Source organism: Hemibagrus wyckioides, linkage group LG18 (assembly GCF_019097595.1).
Source record: "Hemibagrus wyckioides isolate EC202008001 linkage group LG18, SWU_Hwy_1.0, whole genome shotgun sequence".
Lineage (NCBI taxonomy): Eukaryota > Metazoa > Chordata > Actinopteri > Siluriformes > Bagridae > Hemibagrus > Hemibagrus wyckioides.
In genome coordinates this window covers 17,812,276-17,832,545 of record NC_080727.1, presented here as the reverse complement: position 1 = coordinate 17,832,545, position 20,270 = coordinate 17,812,276, and the positions used below count along the sequence as shown (strand labels likewise).

Genomic DNA, 20,270 nt, shown 5'->3' with positions numbered 1-20,270 from the left:
TCATATTAGAGAAAGGTAACCCCCCCCCCCCATGTCACAGGATAACCACAGGGCTTGTTACTTGTGTTTTTGATAGCAGCAAGGCAACTTCATCCACCACGGTCCCTTAGGACTCATGTATCCGGTGTGGTCTCTTTAAGATCTTCCCTATGGGCCAATGCACGACTGACCTGAAGTAGATGTCCTTGAAGGCGTTTTCCTGCTAGCAATCGCTCTGAAGCGTCTGCTGGCCAGGTGATTCTGGAGTCGGCAGAAATCCAGGTTTTCTGCCCAACAACATTAGATCTAACTTTGTACCTCAGTCTGTACATTAGTCTTCAATGAAGGAGATCCTGAAGAACACTTCCTGCTGAAGAACACTTCCTGCTAAAGAACATTTCCAATTCCCCAAAATTTTCAAGTGTGAAATCTGCTCAGTGGGGTGCAGTCTGACCAAACTGTGGTGTGGTCCACTTGAGACATTTGAGACTTTTATAGAATTAGAGAATAACAAAGAGCTCACATCATGCTCGATGGTATGCAAAAAGCAGGGTTCTTCATACAGATGAACCTAGTGCCTATCATTTATCTGCGATCATGAGCCTCGTCCCAAAACAAGCCCAGACAGGGTCCTGGATCCAGACACGAGTATTCAGGTCAAGTGTAAAACACTATCAGTATGTGTAACGATGCAGGAAATCTGTGCTTCTGCTGCTGCACAGGCTTCATGAACCTTCTCAGGATATTACAAGATCAACATCTGACGGTGACAATCATCTCTGAGCATCTTTCAGCGCAGTCCTATGGTCCTAGACATTATCCAGGTCTCGTACACCATGTAATATTAGCATGCATTAAATAAACACAACCTTATTTACGCTAAGATTTTATATAGTTGGAGTCGTGGAGCTAGAGTATCCTGTTCACGTCAGCCTAAATAAACATTAAAAAATAACAAAATCAGTTTTTATTCCAGAAGAAAGACGGCCTGAGGAGACGAGTCAAATGAGCACCAGTGTGTCATACTGAAGTATTGGTTCAAGGAGGAGTCTTTATTTTCAGCATTTTCGATTGGTTGCACTTCCGCCACTTCCAAATGAGGTAAAAACGAAATATACGTAAAAGATAATTGAAACGATGATGATTACCGAATGGCCAAACTTACATTTCTGAAAGCAATATATGACTCACAGCTCCCTTAGCAGTAGTATGGTAACATTTTCCCCTTCATACAGGGTGTAACACAATGGCATCGGCTAGTGGTTATGATCAACAATATGGGTACATGCAGTGCAAAAACAAGAAGCACACACACACACACACACACACACACACACACACACGCACGCACACACGCACACACATGGCATTTAGGTGAACGCACATACATAAACACTTTATATGTACACGTAAAAATACATCAGTGCATTGCGTACGAGGAAAACGAAAAAAAATATACAACTGTGACAGAAATCAGCAAAATCTCCTCCTTCACAGTGTTAAAGCCTGGCTCAGGGACACATCGACAACTGGAATTCAGTCTTGCGGCGTCACTCGCTTTATACACTTATATGTGGTAGTTACATTTATAAAATCCTGTTATTGCTAAATAAAACAAAAAAAAAAATCAATTTTACATCTGTACAGTACGGTAGAGACTGGAATGTACTTGAGTTTTGAGCAGAAAGTTGAAGCGAGGGAATCAACGAGACCTCGGAGAAAGAAGGCTGAAAAAAGTTCGAGTCACGCTTCCGAGGTCCGAAAGCCTTTTTTTCTCCCCCTGGTGTCTTCTGACTGTATTGTGTCCAAAAGTTCAAACAAAGGGGAAATGTCTGGGATCTGAAAACACACATCCACAGGACACCGATGAGGTAAAAATGAAGAGCGCAGGAAAAAAAAGAGTACTGCATGTGCAAAAGAAATAATTAAAAGAGAGAGAAAATAAAAAAAGCGAAGCCGACTCGGAGGATAACATGACATTCGTCACAATTCCATATAAAAACGCTAATTACAGGAGTACCTTAGAACGTTAAAGGCACCGTCCATGGAGATGGAGGACTAAAGTAAAGTGGTTTGGTCTTAAGTGCATCAACAGGTTCAATCTAAATGAGGCCATCAGCTTTAACCTGACTGACACATGTAAGGTACTGTTCCTTCCTGTTTTTTTCTTTTCTTTTCTTTTTTGGCAAAGAAAGAGACGTATATATGTTTCCTGTGGTTATCGTTTCTTTGACCCAAAAACTTTGTGAAAGCAGCAACAACCCTTTGAACAGCCTACAAGGTTATGCATAATAAATCTACTCGTATGCACAAAATCACCACGACGACGACCTGGACGAGTTATGATAGCTCTGTAATTACGAGACGTCGTTCTACGTAACGGATGATGAGTTCTAAATGTGTTACGATTTATCAACGCAAGATGGTTTTATGCATAGACTCGCCATGCAACATACGGACCACCTAGAACAATAACGATGGTTATTTCTCAAAATATCCGAAGAAAAATTAGCAGGAAGACACACTGAGGGATTTACAGATAAGTGTCATGTATTTACAACATGATACGATTGGCCGCGTCAGTTTGGACGAATTACCCGTCGTTCGGAAACGATTTGGTTCACTACTGCAGGCGTCTTTATTCAGCTAGAACCCTGACACATACCGTAACGTCTGAGACCTCGGGTAGGAACGTTCGGATCGTTCCTCGTGAGCAAAAAGATAAAAAATGAAATAAAAGTAAGAAATGCTGTCTGTGTTCTTCAGTCACGTCACGTCGCTGTGTTTTGAACCCTTACGTGTCAAAAGTTTTGTACAAATGGTCATTGGATTTGATTGTCAAGATTACCACAAGAAAAAAAAAGAAAAGAAAATCATAAAACATAGAATATAAATATAAAAATATCTGTGAAGATTATTTCCTTCTTTCTGACTTATTCGAAAGAATTTTGGCAGAGCAAACACTGTACATGTATGTGGTTTACTTAAAGAAAAATGAGAAGGGAAAAAAAAAAAAACAGAAGAAAAAAGGCGCAAGGAGGTGGTGGCAGGCTGATGAGGCGAGAGAGACAGGGCTGTTCGGGTCGCTCAGCCTTCGCGTCGACGTACGCCGTCTCGAAAATACTCTGCTGTAATGACGGAACGCTGATCCTTTGCTTTGTTTTGATTTTTCTCCATTTCGTTGACTTTAAATAACATCGACCGCATGGCTATATAGTGAAAATATACATTCCAATGTTTATATAGAGCTATCCTAAAAATACAAATGTGCAAAAGTTGTAAACAAAATGAGATCCTCCTGTGGCAGGGGGGAGGAGCCTGGACCTGGCCACGCCCTCAGAGCCTCGTCGGCTCTTCGTCACTGTCGCTGCAGTTCCCACAGCAGTCCTGACAGAAGGGGCAGAACATAAGGAAAAGTCAGACACATACAGTTAATGATGAAATGTTTTTCAATGATTATATTCGTCAACTTGCTGTTACTATAGAAACGAGATAGGAACGAATTAGAAGCAGAGGGAGTTCGTATTAACCCGTCGATCCTGTTACAGCCGGGTGACTACAGTAAACGTAAACTATTTTATTTCTTTATCACGTGATTGTTATAGTCTCACATGCTCACCTGTCTCCCGAAGAGTCTCTGCAGCAGGCCCTGTTTGGGCGGAGGAGACGGCTGTCCTCTCCAGTCCAGATCGGGGGGCACGGAGCCGTCCAGATTCAACACGTTCAGTTCTTTAAAACACTCGGACTCGATCATCTGCAACACAAAACATTTTTTTATTCCATGTGCTTTTCTACAGGCTGACTTTGTGAATATCCAGTCAGCCAATGTTAATATTTATAAATGTTAAATATATAACTGACTATTTATTTTCTATTTATTTTGGATTTGTTTAAACTATTATCAATTATTATAAACTATGATCAATTATCTTTCTTAAATGGTATTTCTACTTCCTTCAAGAAAGCACACTACATCGATCATGTTAATATCAAATAAACATGTCAAAAAAAACAAAACAAACAAACAAACAAACAGAAAAAAAACACACAACATTTGTGTTATGTCCATTTTCAAACTGTTGCTCCTCAACAACTACAAACCTTCTAAAAGCGTGAGCAACAACGAGCAAAAACATTACATGCACAATTTTATGGCCTACTTTTTACAGCTTCATCTGCCAACATCTGGCTGGTTTCTAGCAGCTGGATGAGTGATAAACGATAACAGCAGGTTATTTTTCAAGGTCAGAAAGCTCTTTGTCTCAGAGCAGAATGTGGTGCAAACATGAATTGGAGCTCATAACTGCGCACGTTTGTGTGTGTGTGTGTGTGTGTTGTGCCCGGATCCAAAAATACTCAAAGCTACAGGATAAACGGCCTTCTGTTTTTCAGGCCAAATTTTATTAGTCTAACAGTTTCCATCTGCGGCTCCTGGGTAAGTTTTAGTCCTGGATTAAGTTCAGAAATCTGTCTGTTCAAATCAGCCTAATATTTAATTTATTAGACTTTGAAAAAAAAATACAAAATTATTAAGGTTATTTCTGGATATTTTTTCTCATCTCAAGCTGGAAACTGTCTAATTCTATTTTTTTTTTTTTTCAAAAAATTAGTTAATTGTGATTAATCAATTAGAAATTATTATATTTATAAATATTTATTCGTAAATGATTCCAAATGTTTATTTCTAGAAAGAAGGAAAAATATCTGGCAATAGAATAAGAGTATATTAATCTTGGGATTATGGAAATGTGTCTAGAATTAAGCTTATATTTTGAAGAGAATATTCAAGAGAAATATGAGATAAAGTTTTATTTGCTTGCTTGTGGCGCATATTAAATTTGCCCCCCCCCTCCAAAAAAATCACTCAATTCAGATGTATCTCTGAATAATGAAGTGTTTTTAAACGTGATGCCAAGAGGATACTCAGTGAACATAACGTTTATATAAACATTGTTCTAAAAACTGGTTCTAGCTATCAAACAGGCAACTCACATAAATATTGTTTCTTCCTTGTTTCTTTGCTACTTTACAGTTATTCTTTTTGCGAAGTGTGTAAGACACAGAACGGTGGCTGTATTCCCTTTAGACGTTATGAAGCATTACACAGAATCAAGAAGCCATTGTTGAGCTTTATCGTAGGCAGCAGTAATCCGATCGGGATTCGGCCTGCTCTCGAGCCTGACGATCACACGGTTACCATAGAAACAGCTGTAAATATGAGTGTCCTTGGTATGGAAAAATAACTGGAGCAATAAACTGTTTGCTCCTGTAGGACTCTCACAATCAGGTGAGTATACAGGAGCCACGTCTGGTAAAACGGCCCAGGATCTTTGGCCAACATGGCTATCTGAGCACACAGATTTCAGCAGAAGGGCTTTGGGAACTCTCACCTCGTTTTGCCAGGGGATGGGGACACTTCCTGTGGACACTTTGCTGTAGAAGGAGTCATCTTTGGGTTCAAGCTCCACCCCCTTCACAGTGGAGAACTGCTCGATGTCCAGCACATCCTTGCAGTAAATGGCCTGAGGCTGAAGGAACAATGAATGGAACAAAAGATTTAGCATAAAATATAAATACAGATGAATAATTCTGGTAGATCTGCTAAAAAAATGTACATGAAGTTTAATATTAAGGCAAATATTAACCTTAACCTTTGCTTTATCAGCCTGGATTTGTTTTTACACAAATGTGATGTTAAGGATGTAGTAGATTGTGGGTTCAGATAATCCTATGTTAGCAATGAAAACTTGTGAGAAAACAGGGAGAGTGTAACCACATATGACCCAAAGCTTGTAGATATGTAACGATCCCTGAGGAAAACCTCAAAAAACATCAGCAGTGACAGGTCGGTGTTTTGTGTAGTAACGATGGGATGTATGTTAGATAAGATCATAAACACATAAGAGTTTTGCAAATCTGTTACAAGGTGAGATTTATGGAATAAAGAAAGTGCTGTGAGGAGGAGGAGGAGAAGAAGAAGAAGAAGCTATCACAAGCTGCACAGAATATGTTCAGGACTCCTGAGAAACATGTAAAAGTCTATACATATATATATATATATATAGGCTGAAAGAGTGACTTACGTCAGGGATAAAAGGAGCTTCTAGCATGCCGGCTTCCAGTCGTTTGAAGTTGATAGAGCGGAAGATGGGGTGAGCCTTCACCTCCGAGGCGCCTCCCTGACAGCCCAGCCTCTCGTTAGGGTCTTTGGCCAGAAGCTATGGGATCGAAGATGTAAAATTTTTAATGACCACCTTTTTTTCCCCTATTCCCATTAATCTAATCAGGAATCACGATTCTCATTAGCATGATCAGATCTACATTTCCTGCACCATTTTTCACACTTCATTCTCTCGATCTCTCTCTCTCTCTCTCTCTGTCTGACAATTTGAATAAAACTGCACCTAGCTAGCTGATTAGCTGCCAGCTCTGATATTATTTTCAGGTCATAACAATCAGCAACGTGTCAGCATGAGGGCTCGGCAATCATGCACTAAAATGCTCTCAAAGGCCTCCATGTGATTTCTTTCTTAAAACAAGGACTTCGGTAATCAGGGGGAGCAGAAAGAGTTCTTTATTCTCCTGTTTCTTTTTTCCACTGATGGATTTTGTAAAGAATCTGACTGGTTTCTTCTTCCTGCCAACAGACTCATTTTATATCAAACTCGTTCATTTGTCTATGCTGATTGGATATTCTGAGGAATGTCGGGCAGCTGCTGACCATTTTGCAGAGGGACTTGGCGTCCTCCGAGAACTTGCTGGAGTACTCCTCGGCCACCTCTTTGACGAGTCGCTCCACTTCCTCCCGCTTGATTTTCTTTTTACGCTGCTGAAAGGGGGACTGGCCCTCGATCATCTCGTACAGCAGGCAGCCCAGAGCCCACCAGTCCGGACTAAATGTGTAGCGCTCGTTCTTCACCACCTCCGGAGCTGACGAGCAAAGCAAATCCGTTAACAAATTAGTAGCAAATCGCACATTTACCCATCCATAACTCTCATCTTGAACAGGAAATCCTTCTGGACTAGAAGCAAACTCCATTTACTGCATTCAGGAAGCTGCTTATTTAAAAAGCCATTGAACCGTAAATTGCCTCCATGACTGTGTTACTTTACAGATGCAGTCAGTGCATTAACGCTTGATCACGCACCACTTCACTCTGACCTGCGAAAGACCCATGACAAACCCCAGTGTCTCCAAACACAAAATAAAACCCTTATGACGTGATTAGAAACAATCGATTTTACTGTATGATGTTCGATGTGTTTCGTATTTCTCCATAACTTCAAAAGAAATTGTGACTCTACATTACAGCTTCTTTGGATTATTTTACCAGGATTAAACAAAATTAACCTGAGAACGAGCAAAAAAGTAAATAATCTGATTTAAGGTAATAAGTGTTGTTTTTATTATATTTTATTTTATTTACAGAACTCAACATGCCTAACTTAATTAAAAAAATAGAGCAGGAAAAAACACTGACTTAAAATCTGATAAGTCGCTCCATGATGACTAAATATGAAAAACACGGCGGAAACTACACCTCGTGTTCGCAATATCAGATGTGAAGGAAGTTGATCGCAAGTTTCCTTGTATATCTTCATACAGAAATCAGCGAGCAACGCATGTTACGTTTAGATGATAATATTATTCGTTAAGAGATGTTTCGATCCAGCAAGCTTCCTGAAATTTTCGTCCGTTTGCTGTCTTTTGATGCTTAAGGCTTTAGGTTTAAGGCAGAGGTTTTGAAACGTCCTTGCACAAGTCTGTAGCGTAACACACATGTTGTGCAATTTGGCTTAGATCGGACATGTTCAACAAAAAGCTGCACACTGGTGCATAATGAAGCGACAAAACACCGTCAGAGCAACGAGTCTTCTTAAACCTGTTCATTTTTCTGCATTTATCTGACAGTATTGTAAACGCTTAAAGTTCTGATTTCATAAGTATTCACCCCCTGTGCTGAGAAAATAAAATGAAAATTAAAGAAAAGGTCACATTTATGGTTTGCTAATGAAGAACGATCAGATTTCTATCAGTACCTGAGTGAGTTTACTGCTCTATTTTGCCCCCAAGTGGATTTTTTGAAATCTTTCAACTGAATTACAATCAGGAAGACAATTTTATTTAGATTTTTTTTTTTATTATTCCTTTAACGAACCATTAATTTCTATTTATATGTTAGACGTCTCTGGGGGGAAAAAACAGCATGATGAATAATGATGAAGATTTCAGAGCTTGTTCTTACCCATGTACCCCACGGTTCCGACGCGGCCTTTGATCGTCTGGCCCTCGGGTACGTGCACAGCCAGGCCCAGGTCTGATATGCGTATGTGACCTGAGGAACAACCAGTGAGATGTGTCAGGACATGAGAAACATCATGATGTAATAACTTGCTTAATCCTTCGTGTTCAAGCTTTTCCAGATAGTTTCTTCTGAGTCATCAGTGATCTATATCTATGCATCAGTGTGTCACATTCCTTGTAAATATTAATTTAATACGTTAGACTTGGACTTGAATTAGGGTCTTAGATCCACTTTAGACAAGTGCAACCTGCTAATATCTGTGTCTGGCTCCTACATCCAAATAAATCCACTGTGACGAGATTAATGACTACGCCAGAACTATCCAGGGAATCATATTCACAGACACCGGTCACTTCCAGGGAGGTCATTTGGCTTCCCTTTTTAGCAACCTGGCGTCTTTTTAGCAACGTCCCAGCTGGACAAGCCAGACGGAGAATCGAATGATGGAAACGAATCTTCAGAGACGTCCCCCGAGACAATGTGATGGCGAGGGCTGTCAGCTTGGTCCTGGACAGAGCTCTGACACTAAGGGGGTCTAGGAGGAAATGTAACGTACTCTACGCCCTCTTGTGGTGTTCTTGTGGAACTGATCGGAATTTAACAAATACTCGACCTTGTGATTTCTTGTTGAGACCTAAAACAGCGACTAAAACAACAAAGATCTGAAGTTACACATAACAGATGATTCATCTTTACCGTGATCATCCAGCAGGATGTTTTCCGGTTTCAAATCCCTGAGAAGAAGAAAAAAAAATCAGATTAAAATATATAACGGATTTTCCCTCGTGTGGAGAAAGGAAGCAGTGTGTAAACTGACCTGTAGACTATCCTCTCTCTGTGCAGGTCCTCCAGGCCACAACAAATCTCAGCAGCGTAGAACACGGCTCTCTTCTCATCAAAGCCAGCTTCCCCCATGTGGTAGATGTGAAACTTTAGATCTCCTCCATTCATCAGCGTGAGAACCAAGCACAGTGCGTCTTTCGTCTCGTAGGCATACGCCAGACTCACCTTGGTCAGAAAACAGGACACTGATCGGTGCAAATTCCCTATTTTCTCCCTAATTTGGTCATCTTGCTAGTCAATCAGCCATCACATATAACGACCGCCTCTGGGGTGCATATACTTTTGCACATATAGAGTAGTTATATGGCAATATACATGCCCCTTCATACCTCAGACACAAAATTCTTCAGAAGATCTAAAACCACATAAGAGTGTGGTGGTCTGGGGTGCGAAAACTTTTGCAAATGAGGACACTGCTGGAGTTTTGACTTCCTGTTTTTTTTTTAAACTCCTTTAATGCTCTCCTTTTTAAACCGTTACCTGATTTTCATCTGCCACATCCTAACAAAAGATATTATAGAAGCATATTTTCCACAATGACGGAAATATTTTCCATACATTACATGAAGGGTTAAATGTTAAAGCTAAGATGATCTTAAATGGACCCATTCAAGGACTGAAACGAAGCGAGGCCGTGTTTTGCCTTCTGCGCGATTTATTTAATTTTTTTCTGCAGTCATGATGTGAGATGCAAAAAAAGATAGTCTTGCAAACTTGAGATAAGATCTAGCTGTATTTTGTTTTTTTTTTAAGAGAAAAGTTAAAGCCGAAAAGGAAACACTTACGACAAACCGGCTGTTGACTTTTTCCAGAATCTGCTTCTCGTTCAGGGCCATTGATTCGCCTTTTCTCTTTTTGATGCGTTTTTTTTCTAGCTTCTTGCAGGCGTACATCTTCCCCGTTGCCCGGACCTGGCACGCGCAGACCTGGAAATGAGGGAATGAGAAGGAAAAGTGAATGAAGAGTCAGTTTGGCGCAAGTTTCCTTTACAGATGCTCTTTTATGGTCATTAATGTGTCTGGAAGTTTTTTAAACAGTGAGATAGCAGAAGCGCAGTTACACAGAAAACCACTTACAGTTAAATGTAGCACAGAGAAAAATATTTTTTAATAGTTTCTGCGCCAGGACACTGTGCTGGGATGGAAAAATAACTCGCTGGTGATACACAGACCGTCACAAGCATGCTACTGTTTCTGTTACGCTCTTATATTGTACTGTGATCTTCCAACCAGCCCTCATTTACTAACCAATTTACTAACCACTGACACGATGATTTACTAATCAGTTTACTAACCAATGACATGTCTTACAGTCTTACAATCTTATAGTCTTAGAATCTTAGAGTCCCATAGACTTAGAATTATATAGTATTAGAATCTTATAGTCTTCGAATCTTATGCTCTTAGAATATTATAGTATTTAAAAACATTTTTATGGTCTTAGAATCTTATGGTCTTAGATTCATATAAACTTAGAAACATATAGTATTAGAAACTTAAGTTATAGTATAAGATATATACTTATATAATATATTAACATATAGTATAAGAAACTTAAACTAAACTTAACTACAGTCTTAGAGTCATTTAGACTTAGAAACGCATAGTATTGGAATCTTATAGTCTTCACATTTTTCAGGCTTAGAATCCTATAGTATTAGAATGTTAGACTTAGAATCTTTTGCTCTTAGAATATTATAGTATTAGAATCTTCTAATAGTCCTGGAATCTTGTAGTCTTAGAATCTTTTAATCTTGGAATCGTATAGCCTTCAAAACTTTAGATCCTATAGATTCTTATACTATAGGGTTATAAGACTAAAAGTTTTGAAGACTATAAGATTCTAAGACTAAAAGATTCTAAGACTATTAGAATCTTATAGTCTTAGAATCTTATGCTCTTAGAATATTATAGTCTTAGAATCTTATGCTCTTAGAATATTATAGTCTTATAATCCTATAGTATTAGAATCTTAGTCTTAGAATATTTTGCTCTTAGAATATTATAGTATTAGAATCTTCGCTCTTAGAATATTATAGTCTTAGAATCCTATAGTATTAGAATCTATAAGATTCTAATTCTAAACATTTTTCAAGAATATTATAGTCGTACAATCCTATAGTCTTTTAATCTTGCAGTCTTAGAATCCTATAATATATCTTATAGTCTTAGAATCCTATAGTATTAGAACCTTATGGTCTTAGACTTGTATAATCCTATAGTTCTATAGTATTAGAATCTCTTAGTCCTAGAATCCTATAGTATTAGAATCTTGTAGTGCTCTTTTATGGTCATTAACATCTCTGGAAGTTTTTTAAACAGTGAGAGCACAGAAGCACAGCGGAACAGGACACCACTTATGGTTAAATGTAGCACAGAGGAAAATATTTCAGAGTACCAGTTTCTGCACCAGGACACTTTTTGTTATTATAGATATTAGATAGACATTAATAGAATAATGATAGAAGGATCAGTTGTTGGTGCTGTTTAGGGTTATGTGTGACATCTACAGCAAATTCCTCTATACGTTCACATCTCACACTTGTGTAAACAGAGAAGTGAAACTCACCTCACCGAACCCGCCCTTTCCCAATACCCTGTACTGACGGAATGTGTTTTTTGTAACTGGCTGCCTGTTAAAGAGAGAAAGACATCACTTGTTATCGTTATCATATAACAAGCTTTATACTGTATATGCAGAAGAGATACATGAAGTGTAAAGATCATCACAGTGATTTTATACATCAGCATTCATTTTACACACAGATATATTCAGTGAGGGTTTAAACCAACGTTGCATGTTTATTCTTTCTGAATGACTTCAGGCTGGATTTTATCCAGACTCGCTTTTTCAGACTCCTGAAGCCTGAAGTTTTCTTTCAGGGGAAACGAATGCAAATAAACAGCAGGGTCCAGGGTCACATCTGGTTTGCATAAGCGCCGGATTCGTAAATAAAACCCTCTGAGCCTGAAGGAATTATTTAGAACTTCTCAGGAACATTAAAAGGAATTAACGTCATGTCATGTTTCCATTGGCCGATATTTCAAATCAAAAATGTTTACAGCCAATCGCTGAGGAGAGGAATTAGGGCGTGGCCATACCTCTCGAGCCATTTCCACTGGAGGAAGCGGTTGAAGAAGATGCTGTCGAGGTAGTCGGCGAAAGGAGCCACGCTCAGGTAGTCATGGATCAGTCTAGAGCACACACACACATGTAATAAGGAATCATCAGTTGTTGATATCAACTAACAAATAAACGCAAAAAAATCTTGAAACGGAGACTCACTTGGTGCACTCCATGAAAAGTTCTTTACACGTCTCCTGTTCCAAGCGCTCGGCGCATTTAGACACCATCTCCTCCGTCACCTCGGGCACATGGTCCTCTGACTGCACACACACACACAAAATCACGTTTGTTGTACTTGTGAGGACCAAAGATTGATGTTATTAATGTAATCAAAGCCTATTAATGCTTTGGCTCTTTTTTAGCTTTTAATTTTGTTTCGATAATTTGTCTCCACATTAAACCCATTTTCTCCACACTCCTGTGTACACATGTAAAGTTTCCTGGACTCGTGAAGACCTACCTTTGGATTTAAATACTTTTCGAGGAGCTCCTGTCCGCACACCTTCCTCTTTTCGTCTGGGGTTACTTCATACTCCGCCTGCAGACGAAATAAAAAGACTGGTAAATTTCACAGGAGAGCGGAAAAGTGCCAGAAACACTTTCAGTTAACAAGCTAACAAGAACATCGAGAACATCAAGAACATCCTAAACCTTGTGAAAACCAGGGACTTACAGAGAAGTTACACTTAAAAAAAAAAAAAAAAAGTATCCAAACATACTTTTCCGATTTGGAGTCGGAACAAAAAAATGTGACGCAGACCTGAGACCCGTTTGTAGTACAGCCGGGGAATACTGTTACTGTGTAACAGCAATATCGTGATGATGAATCAGTTGATAACGTGCTTCCTCTAAGGGCGAATGGTTGCTCATGCCTTCTCACGGGTCACAAACTGGACACATACCTGAGCTCACAGATGCCTGTGATTGGCTAGTGCTGCTGTGATTAAAAAAAGGAATGCCCTGCCCACTCTTACAGCATGGGGATGGTGGTGGCTCAAGTGGTTAAGACTCTGGGTCATTGCCCCAGCACCTCCAAGTTGCTAATGTTGGGCCCTTGAGCAAGGCCCTTAACCCTCTCTGCTCCAGGGGTGCTGTATCATGGCTGACCCTGTGCTCTAACCCCGACCTCCAAGGATGGCATATGTAAAGAAAGAATTTCACTGTGCAGTAATGTATATGTGACAAATAAAGGCTATTTCTAAATTTTCTTCTAAGCTTTGTCTCTCGTCGTGATTCGAAAGGTTTTTTTAATTATTTAAACCTTTTTTTAAAAATAATTTCAATGTGATTATACACAGCTAATCTGAAGTAAAAACCAATCCAATTTCACATATCGTAAAAAAATACCAAAAGTACCGCAATGTTGTTTTTCATCATTACCCTCGCCCACCCTGACTTCATCTTTGCAGCGTTTCCTGCACAAAACGTCAACGTGGCACTGCAACTTCCTCACTCTGTGAGCTCTGTACACACATACACACACTTTTGCTCGACCACAACAAAGCTAGAGCTCAGGAAACAAAAATAGTCATTCCTTGCTCCAGCTCAAATTGATCTGCAGGAGATCAGACTCTGATTCAAACTCTGATTAGATCAAAACAATCAGAGCCAGTGCCACAGTGAAGAGCTGGACTAACACACACACACACACACACTTACACACACACACACTTACACACACAAGGAGCCTTGGTTTATAGTGGGTCAGTTCTTTCAGGTTTGGAAAGCCCCTTGAGAACTTGTTCGGCGTCACAGCTAACACGCTTTCTTATCGCACTCTGCCAGCTAGCGTGTTGCTGAGTGAACAGCGGTGTTGGTGGTTTGTGTGGGTGGAAGTCAGCGGGCGAGAGATGATATTTACATACAGATGTAGCTGAGAAGATTCAGACGAGCTGCAGCTCAAGCTTGGGGCTGGGCAGCGTGACAGTAACACACTCCGGGCTGTGCTGGGATAGGAAAATAACTCACACTACTGTTTCTGTTATGCTCTTATACTTTACTATGATCTTCCAACAAGCCCTCATTTACTAACCAATTTACTAACCACTGACACGATGATTTACTAATTAATGTACTACCCAATTTATTAACCTATTTACTAACCACTGACAAGAGAATTTACTAATTAATTTACTAATCAATTTACTAACCAATGACACGTCTCTCCAGATTTTCCCAGTCTTAAAATCATATAGTCTTGAATCTTTTGGTCTTAGAATCTTATAGTATTGGAATCTTATCTTTTTAGAATCCTATAGTGTTAGAATCTTATAGTGTTGGAATCTTATCTTTTTAGAATCCTATAGTGTTAGAATCTTATAGTGTTGAAATCTTATGGCCTTAAAATCCTATAGTGTTAGAATCTTATAGTATTGGAATCTTATCTTTTTAGAATCCTATAGTGTTAGAATCTTATAGTATTGGAATCTTATCTTTTTAGAATCCTATAGTGTTAGAATCTTATAGTATTGGAATCTTATCTTTTTAGAATCCTATAGTGTTAGAATCTTATAGTATTGGAATCTTATCTTTTTAGAATCCTATAGTGTTAGAATCTTATAGTGTTGAAATCTTATGGCCTTAAAATCCTATAGTGTTAGAATCTTATAGTATTGGAATCTTATCTTTTTAGAATCCTATAGTGTTAGAATCTTATAGTGTTGGAATCTTATCTTTTTAGAATCCTATAGTGTTAGAATCTTATAGTATTGGAATCTTATCTTTTTAGAATCCTATAGTGTTAGAATCTTATAGTATTGGAATCTTATCTTTTTAGAATCCTATAGTGTTAGAATCTTATAGTGTTGAAATATTATGGCCTTAAAATCCTATAGTCTTAGAATCTAATAGTATTAGAATCTTATAGTATTAGTATCCTATAGTATCAGAATCTAACAATCTTAGAATCCTGTAGTCTTAGAATCTTATAGAATTAGAATCCTGTAGGATTAAAATCTTACAATCTTATGGTCTTAGAATCCTATAGTATTAGAATCTTGTAGTATTAAAATCTAAGAGTGTCTTTCTGGTCTTAAAATCTTATAATCTTATAATCCTATAGTGTATAGTATTAGAATCTTATAGTGTAAGACACTATAATGTAACTAATGTAAGACTGTTAATAAGACTATGGTGTTTTACAAAGAGAGAAACGTTATTATGGATCCACAATTAGGTGGTCGCTAGTACTGCTAACTGATCCTAGCATATTTGCTAACTGACTCTATGAGGAATAGTAACTGGCTCCATTATGATGTGACTGTAGTATAAACGCTAACTGACTCCGGTCTGAAAGCTTGTTTTGCAACATGACACAAACATAGCTTTACTGTTTACGGTTGAAACACTTTTCCCGCAGTCAGCTTCATGCTTTGTATACGCACCGCCTTATACCATCACCATGGCAACCGTGGGAATTACACCAGCGCGTGTTCCTGTTTATGGAAAGTTTTGTAGCGAGGAACGGAAAAATTATGACTTGTTTTAGAGTGCCACTTTTAACCGATTCGTTTTATCTGGGTTATTAAGGCTTCATGGGAAAAACAATGACCCAAAAAAACACATTGTTTCCCATTCCACGGAGTAAACCAGTGGCTCTTACCACAGCATCCAGGAACTTCACGCAGCGCCTCAGCTCTGGTCTGGTGTCGCAAAACTGGCGGAAGAGCATGCGCCCGATCGGCTGCTTCTCACACAGGCTGTTGTAGTCCTTTTCTGTGGAAGTGACAGATAATGGGAATCAGTTAGTGAGCATGTTAAAAGGGAGGCTTTATAACACACGCACACACACACACATATTATGGTGGCGTATATAGTACACAAATGCGCAAAGCAAATGCGTAAATATCATCGCAGCCAGTCGATGAGCACAATAAAAATCAATAGCACTCTCCTCTCTTCCTCCTCACTCTGCCTGTAAAAGAAACCTCAGGGACACGAGCATTACTCGACTCCACAGGAAAAAAAAAAACGGATGTGAGCAACAACATCAGCATCAACATCAACATCACCGACATCCTACCGCAGGCCTGACGGCTCACTCTGTGCTCACGGAGGAAACGTGTCAGTCTGTACACTAGCACCTGTGTCTCAAATATCATTATTTATTTATTTTCACAGAACGGTATCACCAGGGTACTCGCGAGTACACACCCTGACCCCGAGAGCTGGGAGCTACGCCGTCGTCCGGGGTCCGTGTTGTACGAGCGGTACGAGCGGCACGCAGGGGGTCGGGGGCTGGAGGCTGATTTGCATGCGCTGCTCAGGTGGACGGTGAAAGGTTCCAGGGTTTTACAGAAGCAAATGGGAATGTGTGTGGGCCTGCATCAGCTCAAGCGGCCATGTGTGGGAGGCTGGTATTGATAGCAGCGCTGCATAAATATGTCGAAAGCTCTCGAGTCCTTCCTGCTCAGCTAGAACATCTACAGGTGCATTTTTTTTCTTTTTTTTTCACCACTTTTCGGCTCACGCACACGGCTCGCGTCAAACATCGGGATCGTGCATCTTTGCTTTCTGGCTTCTTTTAACTGGAATCTGTCTGAGGTCATGCGATGAGCAAATCCGAACCGTGACGGATTTTTCCATAATGCTACTAATTAAAAAAAAAAAAGTGTTTTACGAGTTTTAAACATCAATAACTGCTTTTTCAGGGCGTCCTGACTTGCTCCGGCTCTCCGTCTGGCTTTGCCATGATAAAATCAAATCTGCAGAGAGGAGAAAAAGGACTCGATGTCACGAAGACAAATTGGAGGCTCATTAACAGTCGCCGTATACAACAGCCACATTGACTGAAGGCCCTCGGGCCCTTGCATGGAAGCCAAGGGCCTATTACGGTTCAACGAACGGAAATTTAATCTGTTCATATCAGACGCTAAAAGGTCAGCAGTTAGTTGTGTTTGCGCCTGGCAGAGATACAATGCTTCTTAAGAAGGGCGGGAGGCTGTGTGGAACTGAAAGAACTAATGAACGATAATAATAATAATAACAACAACAACAACAACAACAACAATAATAATAATAATAATAATAATAAAATATGTTACAATTAGAATAAATATAAGTATATATATATATTATAAGAAAATTAAATCCTAATTACAAATATACAATAGAGTTTCTTTATATGTAAACATTGCCAGTTCCTATAAAAATAAAATCTTTTCCTTAACCGAAATCCAGTTGTTTCCATTTGTTACAGGACCAGATCGAGTTCTTTCACAGCTGAAGCAATTCTTGTGACATGAAAAATTTCATATTAGCACACGCGTTCCTGCTTTTTTTTTTTGTTCTTGTTGCTAAATTGTGGAAGCTGAGAGTTTCCTGATTTGCTAATGGCAGGCGTGTTCTTGCAAAAGAGCTGAGATTATTCATAATCTTTAGACTGGGTTACATATCCTGTCCTTAAAGTCTGATCAAATGTGAGTGTACTGAGAGATGGATCAGTTCTGCAGTGAATCAATACTGACGTGTGATTTCCTCTTCGCTGATTGACAGTAAATTGTTGTGTCTAAATCTACAGATTCTGACTTAATGAGTAACATACTCGTGTCTAACTTACTGACTTTCAGACATAATAACTGACTGATCGAATGAGTGACTTAATGACTAAGTAACTGACTGATGTACTGACTTAATAATTTGAATCCAACTTACTGACACAGATCTACTGACTCAGACTTAATAGCAGACTGACTTCATTACTAACTTAATAACTGACTTACTCATAGACTTAATGCCTGACTGATTTAATGAATGACTTGTTGAATAAGTGACGTAAAGACTGACTGACTCACAGACTTACTGACCCATAGATATAATGACTGACTGATTTAATGACTGACTGACTTATGGACTGACTTAATGACTGATTGACTCACGTTTACTAACTTAGACGTAATGTCTAACTTAATAACTGACTGACTTACTGACTTAGTGACTCACAGACTTGCTGACTCGCAGACTTACTGACTGACTCAATAACTTATTGACTCACAGATTGACTGATTTATGGACTGACTGACTTAATGACTGATTGACTCACGGTCACTGACTTAGATGTAATGTCCAACTTAATAACTGACTGACTTACTGACTCACAGACTTGCTGACTTAATGACTGACTCACTGAATGAGTGACAAAATGACTGACTGACCCATATAATTACTTGCTCAAAGACTTAATGCCTGACTGATTTAATGATTGAGCAGTTGAATAAGTGACTTAAAGACTGACTGACTCACCGACTTACTGACCCATAGACATAATGACTGACTGATTTAATGACTGACTGACTTGATAGCTTACTGACTCACAGATTTACTGACTAATGACTGACTGACTTAATGACTGATTGGCTCACGTTCACTGACTTAGATGTAATGTCTAATTTAATAACCGACTGACTTAATGACTTGCTGACTCACAGATTTAATGACTGACTGATTGAATGAGTGACAAAATGACTGACTGACCCATATAATTACTTGCTCACAGACTTAATGCCTGACTGATTTAATGAATGATTGGTTGAATAAGTGACATAATGACTGACTAACTCATTGACTTACTGACCCATAGACATAATGATTGACTGATTTAATGGCTGACGTAATGACTGACTGACTCGATAACTTACCGACTCACAGATTTACTGACTTAATGACTGACTCACACACTTCCTGACTCAGACTCAGTCTTGCCATCTAAGCTGGACCTACTGATGAGTTTATCCTGAATGTGATCAGATTCCACACAAGCTTATGCTTCTACCTACCTGTGTTTCTACAGGAGATCACTTCTTGACTGAATGGAACCAATCTGATCTGAGCCTTGTGTCTTTCCTTTCTTCAAGAGAAGATCTATATAAACGTTTAAAAGTGAGTTTCTTCGACTTTTCCACAATGCTGAAAGTTAATCTTAATTTACAACAGTGCCAAAAGAGCAGAAGGAGGAAATGTGTCGGTCAGCGTAAACAGGACAAAGGAAAACCCATTAATGGGCAAAATTGCTGACCAGGCCCATTTATTAGACAAAAGTTATCAGGAATTTCCTAGTGTTATCCCGCACACTGTAACACAGGAAGAAGACTTTACAGAGGCAGCGTGCTCCAAGAAAGTCGAAATCACTCCATTCTGAATCCTAGAATACAAAACGACTCTGTCTCACTGAACAATCGAGGCTTTTATGAAAAAAAAAACAACTTTTCTTAAGAATCTTCAAATAAAACTATTATGGAATATTATTTATAGCTTGTGTTGACGCTCACAGTAAAAAAAAATCATCACGTTGCAGCTCGGCTCCCTTTGGGGCGCAATAGAAGCCTCTCTGAGGGGTTAACTGCATGCCCCAGTGGGGCTAATTACATCCACTATTACCCAGAAGGAAAAGTTTGATGTAGTGCTGCTTCCGAAGCGCCTTCACTTCTACCTGCCAGTAACAAAGTGGCGATTGTGACGATATTCATATGATATCCGGGATACGGGAAAAATGATAATAGGAGCACTATCACAGAGTTTGAAGCGGTATCTCCATCCCCAAGGGATGAAAATTCCCCCTCAGCTCGGGCAATGTTGAATGTTCTCCTCAAACCAGAAAGTATGTACATAATTCCAAGCTACAGCTTCCTGCTTGCAAGATAAGTCGTGTTGTACCAAGTTCACTTCTTTTAATGAAACAAAGAAACCCATCTGGAATTCCTACTCAGAAAGTCAGGCAGACGTAGTCGACACCAGGTTCAGCGCATGACCCTGTGTACTTCAGATCAGTGGCTCTCAATCTTTTAAGCCAACGACTCCTAGATTAAGATCGACAAGAACTCGTGACCCCCACTACACAATACCCAAACATTAAACATAACCATTCATTTTAAGCCGTTCACACAGTTTTCATTATAATTACTATATTTAATCGAATTAATTTAGACACACTTTTCAATGTGATGGATGTATTTGTTTTGGAAGCTGTCAATCAACTGGCTCTTAATGTCTCTGGCCATATTATGATCTCGCCGTGTTACT

At 39.2% G+C, this 20,270-nt stretch overlaps 1 protein-coding gene across 1 annotated transcript in view; it reads right to left on the bottom strand.

The window, feature by feature from the left end:
- Window positions 1–1,010: 1,010 nt before the first annotated feature.
- grk6 (G protein-coupled receptor kinase 6) overlaps window positions 1,011–20,270 on the bottom strand; it is a 32,083-nt gene continuing 12,823 nt past the window's right edge. Inside the window, exons 3-16 of the mRNA XM_058415805.1 lie at window positions 15,856–15,968; window positions 12,715–12,792; window positions 12,414–12,514; window positions 12,230–12,322; window positions 11,697–11,760; window positions 9,914–10,054; window positions 9,103–9,293; window positions 8,982–9,019; window positions 8,226–8,315; window positions 6,701–6,909; window positions 6,063–6,197; window positions 5,370–5,507; window positions 3,599–3,733; window positions 1,011–3,366 (exon numbers count right to left, since the gene is read on the bottom strand). Coding sequence (XP_058271788.1) covers window positions 3,316–3,366; window positions 3,599–3,733; window positions 5,370–5,507; window positions 6,063–6,197; window positions 6,701–6,909; window positions 8,226–8,315; window positions 8,982–9,019; window positions 9,103–9,293; window positions 9,914–10,054; window positions 11,697–11,760; window positions 12,230–12,322; window positions 12,414–12,514; window positions 12,715–12,792; window positions 15,856–15,968 — 1,577 coding nt within the window. The 3' untranslated portion in view covers window positions 1,011–3,315. The remainder of the gene's footprint in view (window positions 3,367–3,598; window positions 3,734–5,369; window positions 5,508–6,062; window positions 6,198–6,700; window positions 6,910–8,225; window positions 8,316–8,981; window positions 9,020–9,102; window positions 9,294–9,913; window positions 10,055–11,696; window positions 11,761–12,229; window positions 12,323–12,413; window positions 12,515–12,714; window positions 12,793–15,855; window positions 15,969–20,270) is intronic.